Raw genomic sequence first — 16,016 nt, 5'->3', positions numbered from 1 at the left:
GCATAAAAGGAGGCGCGACAGCAGTGAAGGATGAGAGAGAACCAGGCCTGGATTTTATGTTTGTTTTATTATGTTTGTGTGGCCGGAAGTCGACCGTGAGGGAGCTGTCGGCACTTTACTTTCGTTTTGTTGTTTGTTTATTTTATTAAAAGTTTGGTTTAACGTTCGCCGGTTCCCACCTCCTTCCTTACTTGTTACATTGTTACAGGGAGCCATTAGCAAAACAATCCCTTTTGCATCACGCAACAGTCTGGTCCGTTGGGTCGGATGGCTTTCACACGTCTAACGAACCACTCCAGAGTTCGTTTGCAATCAGGCCGAGACCACCTTGTTCAGGCGGTCTCGGAGCGATTGTTTTGGGGCGGATCCTAGCGCGATTGCCGTGTTCACATATGCCTAAACGAACCAAACCAAGAGAGAAAACGCACCAGGTTCCGAAACAAACCCTTATGTGTGAAAACGTCCTCAGACTCCATCAATCCAAATATGGTTGTGTTTCACTGTTCCACCAAAATTCAGGTTTTCTGGAATATGCCAAATTTATTACACAGGTTTGGCCTTGATTAGCAAACAAATGAACGCTTGTTGTAAACATCCAATGACGTCAATTTTATTTGCACCCACTCACCAACTTGCATAAGTGAGGCACATGGCATGTGATTAGCCTATTAGAAAGAAGCATCACCTCTGAGCTGTTGTCTCAGACTATTGGAATGTGCCTGCCCGCTGTTCCCATTCCCAAAACCCAGCAGGGTTAACAGCCTCTGCAGAACACAACTCCCCACACTGAGGACAGATTATTGTAGCATTTCTTTGTCAGTACATGACGTCTTGCCTTTGTGCTGTAGACATTTAAGTTGGAGCAGGAGAAATAGGGAAAAAGTTAGGAATTAATTTGGAGACTACAAGCTAAAAAACAGTCTTATTTACTGGTATGATATAAATCCCATGTAAAGGTCCAGTGTGTACATTTTTTGGAGGATGTATTGACAGAAATGCAATATAATAAACATAACTATGTCTTCAGAGATGTATAAAGACTTTACACAATAAAGCTTTATGTTTTTATTACCTTATGCTGGGTTCACACCAAACGCGAACAATCGCGTTCCACGCTCTTTATTACTCGCAGGAAAAGTTCGTTATTTTCGCGTGAGTGACGCGAAATGACAAATATTTTCAACCTTCCCGGAAGACAATATTGATCCGCATACGCAGCAATCACGCCGCCCGATTCGCGTCATTCGCACCGCCTGCCGCGAGTTTGCGTCTGTACTTGCCTTTGCATTGACTTTGTATGTAATTTACTCGCACAAAACGATTAATTTGTGTTTGGTGTGAACCCAGTGTTAGAATAAAGCAATAGCCCCACGAAGCAGTGGGTTACAGTGCATTTTATAACAGCTAAGGGCGTTGTGGCACGACGCGAAGCGGAGTGCCTAAAACCCTGTAGCTGTTATATAATGCACTGTAACCCACTGCTTCGCGGGGCTTATTGCTTTTATAAAATGGTTATTCCATATGCTTAGCAAGGTTTTATAAAATGAAGTAAATAAAATGATATTTAGGCTATGTGGTGCGGTCAGCCGTTATATATTGGGGTATTTTATAACGGCTTAGAACTCCGCTCAGTCAATCAGAATCAAGGACCAGAACTGACCGTTTTACAATGAGCTATTTATATCTACATACACCATGGGTCCCCTTACATGGAATTCGCCATGTTGTTTCTACAATAGCCCTAAATGGACAAACTGCTCTACAGAGCGCGTTTCGTAAATATGTTATCTCCTTCGGCAAAGAAGCGAAAACGTGACGACATCTTAGTTTTCACGAGTTTACCTGCGCAGATAACAGTGATGTTGATAGGGAAATAATGATAGAGCGTGGTTATAAAGTTATGCGTATTTGGCGTGCTGTCTGGGAAGCGGGCTCCGAGCTCACCAGATCTATCCGAGCCCGAAACACTCTACACCTTGGTCAGGGTGAGTGCGCCGAGCTCGGAACCGGTTGAGCCCAGAGCACACCCCCCGGGAATAATGAGTTAGGGAGAGGAGCCGGGGTGGAGGAGGGATGCTTAATCTTAAGAGATAGAGCAGGTAAGATGGTTTCCCTATTTATAAGCGAGCTCGCTAGGGCTGATTGTGTAGATGCGGTGATTGCTGATAGTAGACCAGCTGTGCTGATTATATGCTCCGGCTCCTCCCGAACTTTGTTAATTAAACATCATTTGTGTCAGCCACCGTAGTGCTTCAAAAGTGAGCATGGAGGTGTTGGAGTGAGCCGTTGGTTGCAATTCACAATCTCACCACTAGAGGCCGCTAAAATTTATACACAGGACCTTTAAGCATGCAGAATGATGTATACTCATTTTATATTTTTATACTTCCGAAAATCAACACGTGTTTGTTTTTAATGCTCTCTATATATACCGTATCTGATTCTTTTTCGGTGTCTCTTCTAGCCTACATCATTGATGATCGTTGAGTTTTTTGGTACCCTGACATTACAGCAATTGCAGGATATAGCGCTGATCAAGGTGTTGAAAAGTACCACACTGTGTCTTTATCTTGAAATGAACTGTGGGAAGTAGAGTCTTGAGATACAAAGGATATTGCCGAGAGATACAAATAAGGATGTGTTATGCTTGGAATCTCTGATGAACATTCAACTGAACTTGATTGAATCCCCTTTTGTTTTATAACCTTTTTTTAAAGTGGTCCTGCTGCATTGACTGAACAAGCTGGAACTGTTGGAAAAATAAAGAGCAGTTGTGTAAATTCATCATGAAATTGGCCTACAATCTCTGAATCTGGAGCCCATGATGTCATGAGACACAGCAGGAATGTTTTTGGAAGTAAAAGCAGATCCATCTGTTTTCATCTACATCAAGGTCCATTTCAAGTGAAGTTGACCCATAGTAACAGTTGCTTTAATATCACTGAATATTCATCTTCTAGCAAAAAATAAATTTACTTTTGTATTAGTGTTTTATTAGTACATAAATAAAACTCACCGGTTATATTGCGCATTATGAAGGAATTATAATAAATCAGGTAATAACAATTCAAGACAAAACCTTAGGCATCAAAACTATTTTATACTTTTGTTGACCAAATATTACTTTTTTGGATTGTTTAATTTTATTTGTGTAACCAAATATGTTCAGGAATCTTGATACATTGTGTATTGGATAACAATTGGATTATTGTTCTAATAATGTCACCTTCTCAGTTTGTGTGTAAATGTGTACAAGATTGCAACCTGTTGAAAAAAAGTTGCCAGAATCCTTAAAGGATCCAGATGAAAGTCTATCCTGCCTATTTAAAGACTACTACACTTACTAATGTGTAGCCAGTATTTCATTTTTACATGTTATATGATCCATTTATTTTGGTAAGTTTTGCAAAATTATGAGAGTATAGCTTAATTGTAATTTCAGAACATTTATGCGACTTGAGAAAAGTTTGTTCATTAAATCATAGTAAACTGATGCAAGAAATCACAAATAAATAAAAATAAGGGAAAACATATAAGATCAGATTATGGGTATAGACCATTTAGCAAGAAGTAAAGAATATGGCCCAGAATCACTTCCTGTTTTTTTGTAACTTATTTAACATATATAAAATATATTTTCTATATTTAGCAAATATAAAATTATATACGATTGTTTATTTTAAGACGTTAAGTAACATTTTGATTCAGTTTTAAATGTTCTGTTGGTTGTATTTTGCTCAAATGCTTGTGTGTTGCTGTAAAAACAGAAAGTGATTTTGGACAAGTGTTGTTTATGAAACTGGAAACAATGACATTAGTGTAAGAAAAAAAAATTGTGTCAGTTAAATAAATCCAAACTCACTTGAAAAAATAACTTGTAGAATTTACTTAACAAAATCCTCATAACAATTTGGACAAACATCTTTTAAGTAAATTTTGCTGCTATAATTCAAGTACAACTTACTAACCAGAATAAAGTAAATTCTACTTATTAAATACATTTAGGTTTTGTTCAAATATCAAGTAAATGTTACTTGAAGTAAACAAAAAACAATACGCTGAACGAAGACATGTGTCTAACTCAAACTTCACGGATCACTTACTTTCATATTGAAATATACCTTTTTTTATACAACACAGATGGTAAAGTAAGAAGAGACTGGTGGTCTCTGTTCTGACATAGTGATGGCCGGTTCGCGAACAAATCGAATTCAATGAACCGGTCGATCCGGTTCACCAAATCGGACTGAACCTTTCTAAACAGTTTGCATCTCCACAAACACTTTGGAAATATGTTTAGGACTATTACTGTCTTATCACTGTATGTACACCAATCTGCAGCGCCGTTTACGTTCGTGCCACTGCTAGAGCGGTTCTCGTTCTCGAGTCAAGAACCGGTTGCAACAGTTTTCGATTCAGCAGTACACTAATCGAAGGCTGTTTCTTTCGGATACGTTCAATTGAGAACCGATGAGCTGGATAGTGACTGAGCATGCGTGATTCACCGTGAGGCTACCGAACAGTGTGGACAACGGATGCTGTCCTAATGCTACGAGCTCACGTGAGAGTAATCTGGCAAAGCGTAAGTTTATATAATAACAAATAAATCGTATTGAATTATGCATGGATCATATGGTTTCTGTAAAACGCTGATGAAGATTAATTATTCATGGGCAGTCGTGGCCTAATGGTTAGAGAGTCGGACTCGTGACCAGAAGGTTGCCGGTTGGATTCTCAGGGCCGGCGGGTAACGACTGAGGTGCCTTTGAGCAAGGCACCAACCCCTACTTGCTCCCCGGGCGCTGCAGTGATAGCTGCCCACTGCTCCGGGTGTACGTGTGTTCACCACTTGCTGTGCGTGTGTTCACTACTCTCTGGATGGGTTAAATGCAGAGGTCACATTTCGGGTATGGGTCACCATATCTGACTAATAGGTCACTTTCACTTTTCACTTATGTACTTCATGTCTTTAAGACTTAAAATATCATAGTTTTCTGCACATCACTGTGCCTGTATTTGGGTACTTTAGTTGCTAAACTTATATGTAAGAAACGTGTCAGATCATGATGATGATTTGTTAACTGACAGAAGTTATGATTAATGATTTACTGTATAAATTTTGTGCTGAGTCTGAGGGTCCGTGTAGTATTTTCATCCCAGCCAGCCGGGATGAAAGACTAGACACGTTATGCCAGGGCGAGTGACGTCATTACGTCAGGACGTAAAAGAATCGGTGAACTGGTCTTTTGAACCAGTTCATTGAAACGAACTGTCCGAAAGACCCGGTTCGCAGAAAAGAGCTGGACTTCCCATCACTAGACATTAGCACAGTTACATGTACTTCTCAATTAGTGAAACGCACTTCATGACTGATATCGTGCCTCCCTCAGCCTACGCACAATCACCGCTCTTCTGAACAACGGTAACAACTTAAAAAACCCAAACTTAAAAATAAAACCAAAACTCTTCTAAGTCTCAAAGATAAATCAACAAAAAACACAAAGATGTCTTTCTTTTTACTGAAAAACACTTAAAATGACAGTTAATCTGGAAAATGTGTCCCCTAATGCAGTCAGATACAAAGCATGCTGGGAACTACAGATCAACTGCCAAGGTTATTTATGTATTCTCAACACAAAATAAATAAGTAAACTTAATTTGACCAATTTAAATGTTTAACATAATAAAATTGAGTTGGATTTACGTAATAATTTGTTCAATTAAAATTACTCAAACAAAATAATTAAAATCTTAACAACCAAAATTAGTAGATTTTATTCCCAAGATTTTACATTTTTTTAGTTGAAAACAGGAACATAATTATATTCAGTATATTTTAATAATTTCTTTTCATAAAATCTAAGGCACATAATCATTTTGTTCAGTTTAGAAAAAAGTTGTTGCTAGTCAGATTTCACTAACAGGAATGGACACTTCACAGGACAGCGTCACAAAAATCTCCTGCCTTGGAATTTACGGTGGGGCCTGGCCCTGTGAGCAATGAAAGCAATGAAAGTTAAAGTCTACTGAGTCACTTTTAACCTCGAAGACCCCAATTCTTGACTCCTCGCGGCAGTGAATGTTTTTCCTCTTGCTCTGAGGCTCATATAAAGGCCATTTGTCAAACTCCAGGGGGTTTGTCATTAGCTTCACACACAGGCAGTTAACTTCCATCCAACCACTTCATGACTGATGACGTCCTGCAGAGACGCTTGCTCTCCTCGCAGGTTCTCCTAACTTAGTACTCAACTCCACTTCTACATGTTTGTTTTGTGTGATTAGAAAATAAAATACATTTAGTTTAGTGTGAGTCAACATCAAGAATGAGCTATGCCTGCTGACAGCTTCATTTACTTTTTCTGTGTCTGGTGTTCAACGAATGCTCACCTATATTATCATTTGCCATCATCATGGATGCCAATTTCGAGTTTCTTGACCGATTTGTGTTATTATTTGTTTTTAACGCATAGGACAGCATAAGTGGGAGGTGATAGGAATGTGGATCGTGGCTTAAAACTCTTGCATGTGTGTGTGTGTGTGTGTGTGTGTGTGAGGGAGTGCTGGACTGCGTATTCCCATGCTGAGTCATAGGTCAGCCCTTAGATAAAAAGGGTTATTTCCTGTGATCATCAGCACTTTCTCTTTTATCTGTGAGCTGCGACCAGCAAACAGAGAGAGATGGAGTCAGAGATACAGTACAGGGTCATCTCTTGCCCTAAAGCCCAGCAAATCTCACAGAACTACAAACAAAACAACTACAGCCATTATAACAATCCTTACAAACAATATAACAACGCCAATTCATGTTTGTGTGTTGTGTATGCAAATATCACGTCAGATCAGATTAAAGGGGAAAGAAAATCTGTCATTGCATATTCACCCTCATGTTGATGTGAACTCAAATTACTTTTGTTTTTTCCTGTAGTTCTCAAATATCATACTCATACTCGCTGAGACAGGCTTGATGTCAACAATGCCAAACTATATCGGTTCTTGTCTGTCTTGCATGAAAAGTTTGAATAAGTAAAAGTACAAAAGTGAAATGTGCTGTTTTGTCTTTTTGGCAGTTTGACAGTATCAGTTACTTCTGCCTAACCTATCTGCCAAATGCATTAATGCTAAATTTATTTTAAAGTCCCTGTGAACTGGAAGTTGCGATCGTTTCTACTTCTGTATTTTGACGCATTTCAGAGTGAAATGGAATGTCAAATGAGAAAAATTGTGGTCGTGGCTTGCGTCTTTCGCTGTGATTTGATTGGATGCATGAAAACAGCCGTTGCATTTTGAAATGGAACTGGCAGCAGACTGACAGGTGAAGGGGAGGAGTTAACGGATGCTCCGCCCAAGTCATCTAACTTATGTCATTTAAGATGGATAGTCATTACAGGAAGGAAGTGCATTTTCAGATTTTAACTGAAGAGGGCACACGAATTTAAAAAAGATAATGACCCACATTGATAAACTATTTACAATAAACGCTGCAATATTTCATGAACAAATAAGAATTGTCATTTATAATTTCACAGGGACTTTAACAACCTATGACCTTGGTACTGCAAGCACCATGTTGTACAACTTTAGCTATAGGGGGATTCTATATATGCCTTTCATTTGTTACTTTAAATGATGATTCCTTGTGCCCCACAGTTGAGTGCCACAACGGCTCACGATCTCAAGATGAATGCCCCCGCCCCCCAAACTGATGACAGCCATGAGTTATCAGTGCTTGAATCAAAACTTTATGACTCAATGATTGTAGGTTGAGCATGTCCTCCTCCACAAACAATCCCATAGGTTGGTTGTGCAATCATCTTATTACAACAATATTTCTCCCAAATATTGTTTCTATTTGCATTTGCAGAAAATTAAAACTGGAGAAACGGGTCAAAATAACAAATGATGCTCTGTATTTTTAAGACCTCAAATACTGCACGGAGTTCATTTTCACGTTTAAGCAATACTATAGTCATATTTGTACATGTATTTTAAAAAAGTTAAAATTTTTTATGTGATAACCTGGATTTTAACACAGTTTTCATGTGTTTTTTCATGCTGTCAGTCTTTCACATTGCTGTTGGATGACTTAATATCACTCCTGAGATTTAATTTTGTTCAAATTCAACAGACACTGGACTGAAATGGCCACAATACATCTAGAAATGCTGATTAAATGAAAATTTGGAATGGTCTCTTAATTTTGTCCGCCGCTGTAAATTCTAATGCAAATTCTGTAGTTGTGTTGACTAAAAGCCAAAACTTACACCACAGCACTCCAGAGCAAAGCTAAACTGAATATCATGGCAAGGATACATCTCTATTTTCCAGGGAATTTTTTGTTTGATGTAGACTGTCAGACTGCTTGTTGGTCTGCTTCACTACAGTAAAAACATAATGTTTAGCAGGAGGTGCATTTTGGACACGATTCAAAAACCATAGTCACATTTTGCAAACGTTACCAAAACTACGTAAAAACATTTGAGGCTCATTAATGACCCATTAAATAGTTGAGCGTTTTATCGTGACTGATAATTTGGCCTGTCTAGATTTGTTTATGTTGTCAAACATAAAGTGTGTTAATTGACTGACATGTTTTAAAGACGGTTACATTGGACGCACACGCCTGGCCCGAAGTAAACTTCCGGTCTGTCTTTGGCTAGTGGCTAATAATATAACTATATATATTTTATTGGATTTATATTAATATATTATTGTATAATAATTGTATTAAAAAACAATTTGTTGAATGGGTCGTGTAACTTTCACATTTAAGTTTAACCAAGTAATGGTTCCTCTACTGGTAACCCACCATAATACTGGCTAGACATACTTTTAACTTGCTAGCTAATGTAATTTACTTATTTCTTTTGTTTGTAATCATAATCTACAGGGACTATTCTTTGCAAATGTGTACCGGAAGTTAGGTTTGGGTCACAACGTTTATTTATGTTGTTGCTTTGAAACCGTCTATCGCTAACACACGTTGCTAATTGTTTATCCTATAGCATAACTTGCCTCAGTAATTGTTATACAGCCATGTTTTTTTCTTAGTATGTGTCTTCTCCACACACTGTGACACTAATGTGCCATTGATTTTCCTCCTCACAGGTTCACGTAAAAGCTGCCAAATTGGACTATTGGAGAGGTTTTTCTTGTCACAGTATCGTTTCGCGCTTCACATAATATGACTCATAATTGATGAGTCTGCCAGTATACAGAAATGAGTACAGCTGGTCTTCTGTGAGACAGTATTGACATGTTTTACAAGATCTGGGCCAACATCCTGGAGGCAATTTCAACTTTTGCTTTCAGTAGAAAAGCCAATGGAGATGGTGAACAACAAGCACTGGTTGGGTAATGTTTGGGTAATGATATAATGACTAAAGTTACACTAATGTGGATTTGACAGTATCAGGTGTGATTTTATCTTTATGTGCTATCTGTGACTAACTCACAAACATACCCAGTGTCACACGAGTCACTCGTCTAGACCAGAAGGGTTCTGAGTCGTGGCCCTGTTTTTAAGGTTCCACAATTCATGTGACCCTCCAGACCCCCGCCTCACATCCGAAACAGAATTAAGCAATGCCTTTTATGTTCACACATCATCACATTTTTGGCCCGATAATTGGTCCGATAAAAACCACATTGGTCCGATAATTAACAAATGAACAGAAATCTCTCAATTTTGACCCAAATTTACCTCAACCAAGCTGTTCATTGGCTGGTTTAATTTGCCAAAAACAGCTCAACCATTTTAAAGGGATAGTTTCAAAATCAAAACTTTGATATACCTATTTATTCTGGGAAGACAAAAGAAGATATTTTGTGAGGTTTTGTGTTCATACTTTGGAAGTCAATGGGGGTCAATGTTGTTTGGTTTCCAACATTCTTCAAAATATCTTCTTCTGTGTTCTGCAGAAAAAAGAAAGTCAAACAGGTTTGAAATGACACGATGACAGGTAACTTATGAAAGAATTTTCATTTTTGTGAGAACCATCCTTTTAAGCTGACTAGTAGCCGATTTGTTGTTTCTCTTCCAGCTGGACTAACTAATGTAGTGTTTCAAAACACATAGCTTAAGACATATTTTCCAGCAGAAAAATAGTCATCTTTTTCGTCTTCATGTAAAACATCAACAAAATCTAAAACTAGATGACTACATCTTCAACAGAAACTCAAACAGAAACTAAGTCAGCAAACTGTACTGAAGGACTTCTAAAGGAATTTTCCCTTCAAATTCCCCTTTTTCTTTGTGGGGCAGTCGTGTTAAAGTGAGGAACAGTAAAGGCCCAGTAAAGTGCTGAGCACTGCAAGAGCTGAGTGCCTTTATTGTCTGAAGTATGACCGTAACAGCTCCGCTGCCCGAGCCGTGTGTAGTTCACCATAGTAACAGAGTTAACAATGTGACTGCTTCAGTAGATGGAGACGGCCGCATGTTTATGTGTGTGAATGTGCCTGTGTGTGGTGAATTAGGGAGTAAAATAAGTTGAGGGATGGTGCGAACATGTTGCTATGGAAACGTGAGTGAAACAAATGGAAAGAAAGCCGCTTTGGTTTGATTGCTCGACACTTAAAGGTGAAGTGTGTCGTGTTCTGATTTAATGCACAGAGACAACTGGGAGTATGCCGTTCGTAGGTTGACACTGTGGCGCTTTCAGTTCGTTGTGTTTGTTTACACAGCTTGATCGGCTTGACCAATGATGTCAGTTTGGAGCAGGACTTGCTGTGTGACCGACGGCAGGCCTATATTTTAGGTCAACATTTCTTTGTACTTTTTTCACCATTCACAGTTCATTTAAAGGGATAGTTCACCCCAAAATGAAAATTTTGTCATCATTTATTCACCCTCGTTAGGTTCAACCCTGTATATGACTCTTTCTTCTGTGGAGCACAAAAGATGATATTTTCAGAAATGTATCAGTGGTTTTGTAACCATACAATGGAAGTCAATGGGGGCCAATATTGGTGGGGGCACCAACATTCTTCAAAATATCTTCTTTTGTGTTCTGCAGAAGAAAGTCGCGCTGGTTTAGAATGACACGAGGGTGAATAAATGATTATAGAATTTTCATTTTTGGGCGATCTATCACTTTAAATGTGGTATGACAAGTTAATTTTATACAAAGATATCACATCTCTTAATTACTATAAATACAAGGAGCTCAAAAACATAATTGAATTCTCAGATGTTTCTTTAAAGTAGCAATATAGTCTTTTTAGACACAAATGGGACAACTGTTAAAAAACTATAGGAGTAGGGATGCACGATAAATTATTGGCCATATCGGTATCGGCCGATAAATGGTCATTTTGAATAATAATACAATTTTGTAGGGATGTAACGATTCACTCAGCTCACGATGCGATGCGATTCACGATTCTGATCTCACGATGCGATTTATTCACAATTTACTCATGATTTATTTTTACAAAATGAGTTGAAACAAATTAGAAATGAACAACTTCCCTTGCATTATTTCTTAAATGCTTCACATTTCTTTGTATATTAAAATAATGTTTTATTTCAAATAACAAAACTAAACTGCGATTTTATAACAAATTAATAATAGAAAAAGTCTCTTTAATATAAACAAACTAATACTGTCTGAGCTTTTCTTGGATTTTTTTGCATTTAAGAAATATCAGCATGTCGTTGCACGTTTAGATTTGCAGTGAAAATAGCGGCCCCTGCTGTTCAAAAAATGTATTGCGATTCAGTTCACACCTCAACCGATTTGAATCGTCACTCATTATAACCGATTTTCAACCGGCTCACGGTGAATCGTTACATCCCTACAATTTTGGCCAATATATTATAGCCGATAAATTATGAATAATTTCCTCTAGTTGAACCACTTCAACTGGACGCTGCTCACAGTTAAAATACAATACAGTACTGTCTTTCTGTCGTGATCATTCACTTACCGCTATTAGAAAAACATTGTTGATGTAGTATGTAGATATTTATGAATGTGTAAATTATAGGAACAATAGCATATTGTTTGAATCAGACTGCCGTCTTGATTGAGCCTGTTAGACTTGTGACAATTAAGAACATTTTTCGAGGTTGCTCTGGAAGAACATCTTTAATTTGTTTATTAAATAAACATTATACCAGAAAAGTTAAAAAAGTTAAAGAATCTTTCATTAGTGTAAAGAAGGCTGGTACATGATTTTCAGGTGAAGAAAAAAATTTCAGTCACAGAAAATGTTATATTAAAATTTAGATACTGTATATCGGCCAATATATCGGTTATCGGCCTCCAATGCGGAACAATTATCGGTTATCGTTATCGGCCAAAATTTACATATCGGTGCATCCCTACTATAGAGTATTGAATTAATGTAAATATCATATATTACATCATTTCATTTCAAGACATTGGAATTTTTACAAATCACATTGTTAAGATCTCTTCTAAAACTTTAGTTACAAAATTGCATTTTACAAAATTACAGGGGGGTCTCTTTCTCAGAAGCATGTATGAAGGAGGAGATTAAAACAAAAGCTGCCATTTGTTCTGCGTTTAATCTCATTGCTGACAAGGAGAAACAATAGAGATATTTTAAGAGCTCTCATTTGACTTTTCCTTCTTACAAACAATGAGAGATAAAATTCCAGCTGAATGTTTGTTTGTAAGTTTTTGTCTAAGTAAGTACTGTTGACTGTGTAAATAAAGGCAAAGAAAGGTTGAGTTCTGGGTTCAGGACAGGGGGTTTGTGGGGGTCTGGATTCATAGCATGGGGTGGGGGGGTATCAACTTACATTTTCCCCCGGGATGGCCACATGAGCCTGCAAAATGAGCGAAAGGAGGGGAAAAAGATGTTGGGCTATGGTCTGAGCTCGCTCAATGAGAACCACATGCAGGGGAAAAAAACAGAGGGAGGAGGAGAAGAGAGAGGAGGGGAAGTGTGTGACTGAAGCCCGTGTGTGAGACAGAAGCCACTGCCGCGTGGATCTCGCCTCAGAAGCGTCCGGGAAAGAGCGCCAGCGTGTGCGAGTCTTTGTGAAACGCATTCATCGGAATACAAAAATTCCAAGAATTCCACAAAAACACTGAAGGGAGAAGAAACAACAATGTCAAGTACAATCATGAGACGAAACTCCAGCAAGCAGGGGCTGCAGAACCTCCTGAGGTGAGAAGTGCTTTTAAAAACTAGCTGCAACGAGGAGTTTAAGGTTTGAAGCCGGCTGCTCAGGTGTGATGATGTTTGCTTTTCTCAGTCAGTTGATATAATATATTCTTGTGATTCTTGTTTGTGAGAAAAAGCTATTCATATTATTTACAACTATATGAAGAACCTGTCATCCTTTGTTCTAGCTTAAGGACAAATGTTTTGTCTAAATCTGAGTAGTTGACATAATCATAAACCAATCCACTTTGAATTCAACAAAAGTTTTGGTTAAAGTAACTTTACTGTAGGCTATATCTTTGGTCATTACTTTTAAGTTTTTAACCCTTTTTGTTAGTTTTTTATTTGTTAATTTGTGGTGTGAATTTGACATTTTATACAAACTGCAAGTTTAATTATAGAATTGGTGTGTTTTTGTACAAATTAGCTTTAGATGAATTATAGTATGTATGTACACTGTCGACTGTCGGCATTTTTATGATCACAAATATCGTGTTTGCAATGTTAAATAAGGTCGATAAATCTAGACCTTCGTTGGTACCAAGAAGATAACAGTTTTAAAAATACTTGCAGATTATTAAAATACAATTAACTGAGCACAGTTTACTACGTCTGACAACAAATGAACGCCAACAGTTGTCACTTCACACCTTGTTGTTTTTATAGACAAAACACGTCATGTGTGGTTAAGTGTGATTTTATGAGCAGGAATTTGGTCAGGGTTCCAGATGAGACTTTACTGTTTTCTTCCAGAGGTGCTGTGGGATTTTGGAGGGGGGGACGGGGGGCAGTTAAGGGCACCTGGGCCCCATAATTAACCTAATGACCTGCGTTTCAGTAACTTAGCTTGATATGACTGCTAAAGGTGCAGTAAACTAATTCAATTACCAAATGCTTTTAAAAGGCTTTTACTGGTGTTTCTGTAGCTCAAATGGTGGAGCATGTTATTTCGAAGGTCATGGGTTTGATTCCCAGAAACACACACACTAACACAATGTATACATAAAATACCTTGCTTTCTTGTAAGTGTTTACCATAAACATGTCCATTCACTGAAGAGCACCATTAAACAACACATGAATAATGCGACAGAGATAAAAACAATACAGTAAGCTCTCAGGATGTCCACACCGTTACTGTATTCATTCCTCTTCAGACAGGATTTCAGGTAGATCAGGTGTGCTTTGTCAAACACTCAGCGCACAGGTTACATTAATGACAGATCGGGTGGAATTATTTCCCAAGGCTTTTCAGCGCTGCCAAAAACAGCTTTTTCTCACACTCACCCGGCAGCTTTCTCTATTAATGGGCTCCATTCAGCCAGAACAGCTTTGTGGTTTGCAAAGACAAATACCGGATATGTCAAATACATTTCTGTGTACGCAATGTTTTGTATACACACTTCGAAGACCCAAAACATTGATGACTCATCTTGCACTATAGGGTGCATGCACATTTCTGTCCGATAAAGTTCTTTCTAGAACGTCTTACCCAATATCCCAATGTCTCTAAAGCCAAATATGTCACTGATTATAACAAATAGCAACAGGCAAATGTTTAAAAAATGATCAGGCAATTTACTGGGTTTTTAAAAAATCTGTTCAACTTGCAATAAGAACTGCCAAACCATTTCAGAATTGGCAGGCTGGACACAGTTTCCTCGTTTCAAAGAGACAAATACATTTTTGGAGAAAATAAATACAACAGGATCGGGGGAATTGGTGGTATAAATGATTTCCTGCTTTTATCTTAAACCTGCATGAAACCTCCCTGTCATTGTGGTCAGAGCCGTGACCCTGTAATCCAGGGGCTTTACATAAACCGCTCGATCTGTTTACGATACTCTGATAAGGACTGCAGGAATGCAGGGGGCTTAGCTGTTCGACTGAAAGGGGGAACAAACTTTACCGTCCCTGTTGCAGAGCACTTTGCCAAGGTTCACCGATTTAGGGAGCGCAGTAGAGTAAACACTCCAGGGCACCTCTGTGCTGTTATGTTTAGCTAAGCATTACAAGAGTCATTTTGTCTCTTTGGTGATGTTGCGGTGCTGTCTCTCAAGCGGCACCAGACGTTAGTCAAAGTCTCTGTAGCTGCGGTGGATTACCAAGACATAATGGCACATTTTAACCTTGTGGCTTTTAGAAATGAACCATGTTTCATTTGCACTCAATGAGGTTCGAGTGACACGTCATATGGTGACATTTGGCCCCGGACACAGTAATGTATTTAACAATGATCACTCGCTTTAAAAACACTTCGACAACATATAATTACAAAAAGGAAAGCGTTAGGAAATAATTATAGAAGTACAATGTGTAAATATAACAGTCAATATAACAAAGAACTTTTATGGGGTTTTTTTGTATAGTATTTTTCTTTAAAGGTCCAGTGTGTCATTTTTTGGAGGATCCACTGAAAGAAATGCAATATAATATACATAACTATGTCTTCAGAGGTGTATAAAGACCTTGCATAATGAAGCGTTGTGTTTTTATTACCTCAGATGAGTTATTTCATCTACATACACCGCGGGTCCCCTTACATGGAATTCGCCATGTTGTTTCTACAGTAGCCCTAAACGGACAAACTGCTCTACAGAACACGTTTCGTAAATACTTTATCTCCTTCGGCAAAGAAGCGAAAACGTGACGACATCTTAGTCCTGTGTCAGCCACCGTAGTGCTTCGAAAGGGAGGGGTGGAGTGAGCCGTTGCTTGCAATTCACAACCTCACCGCTAGATGCCGCTGAATTTCATACACTGGACCTTTAAAATGTGAAGATTAAACTATAGTCCTCATGATACATGACACACCTTCCACGGCTTAGATCAATGCGTTCAAATTCCTTCAGCTTTTCAAGGAATGCTGAGAATCTGAAGTTG

General features: G+C 38.3%; 1 protein-coding gene across 1 annotated transcript in view; it reads left to right on the top strand.

The window, feature by feature from the left end:
• The first annotated feature begins 12,898 nt into the window (after positions 1 to 12,898).
• The window catches only part of lsp1a (lymphocyte specific protein 1 a), a 32,362-nt gene continuing 29,244 nt past the window's right edge, over positions 12,899 to 16,016 (top strand). Inside the window, exon 1 of the mRNA XM_057330136.1 lies at positions 12,899 to 13,137. Coding sequence (XP_057186119.1) covers positions 13,079 to 13,137 — 59 coding nt within the window. The 5' untranslated portion in view covers positions 12,899 to 13,078. The remainder of the gene's footprint in view (positions 13,138 to 16,016) is intronic.

Source organism: Triplophysa rosa, linkage group LG3 (genome assembly GCF_024868665.1).
Source record: "Triplophysa rosa linkage group LG3, Trosa_1v2, whole genome shotgun sequence".
Lineage (NCBI taxonomy): Eukaryota > Metazoa > Chordata > Actinopteri > Cypriniformes > Nemacheilidae > Triplophysa > Triplophysa rosa.
The sequence above is the reverse complement of the archived record's forward strand: the minus strand, read 5'-3'. Positions and strand labels throughout refer to the sequence as shown.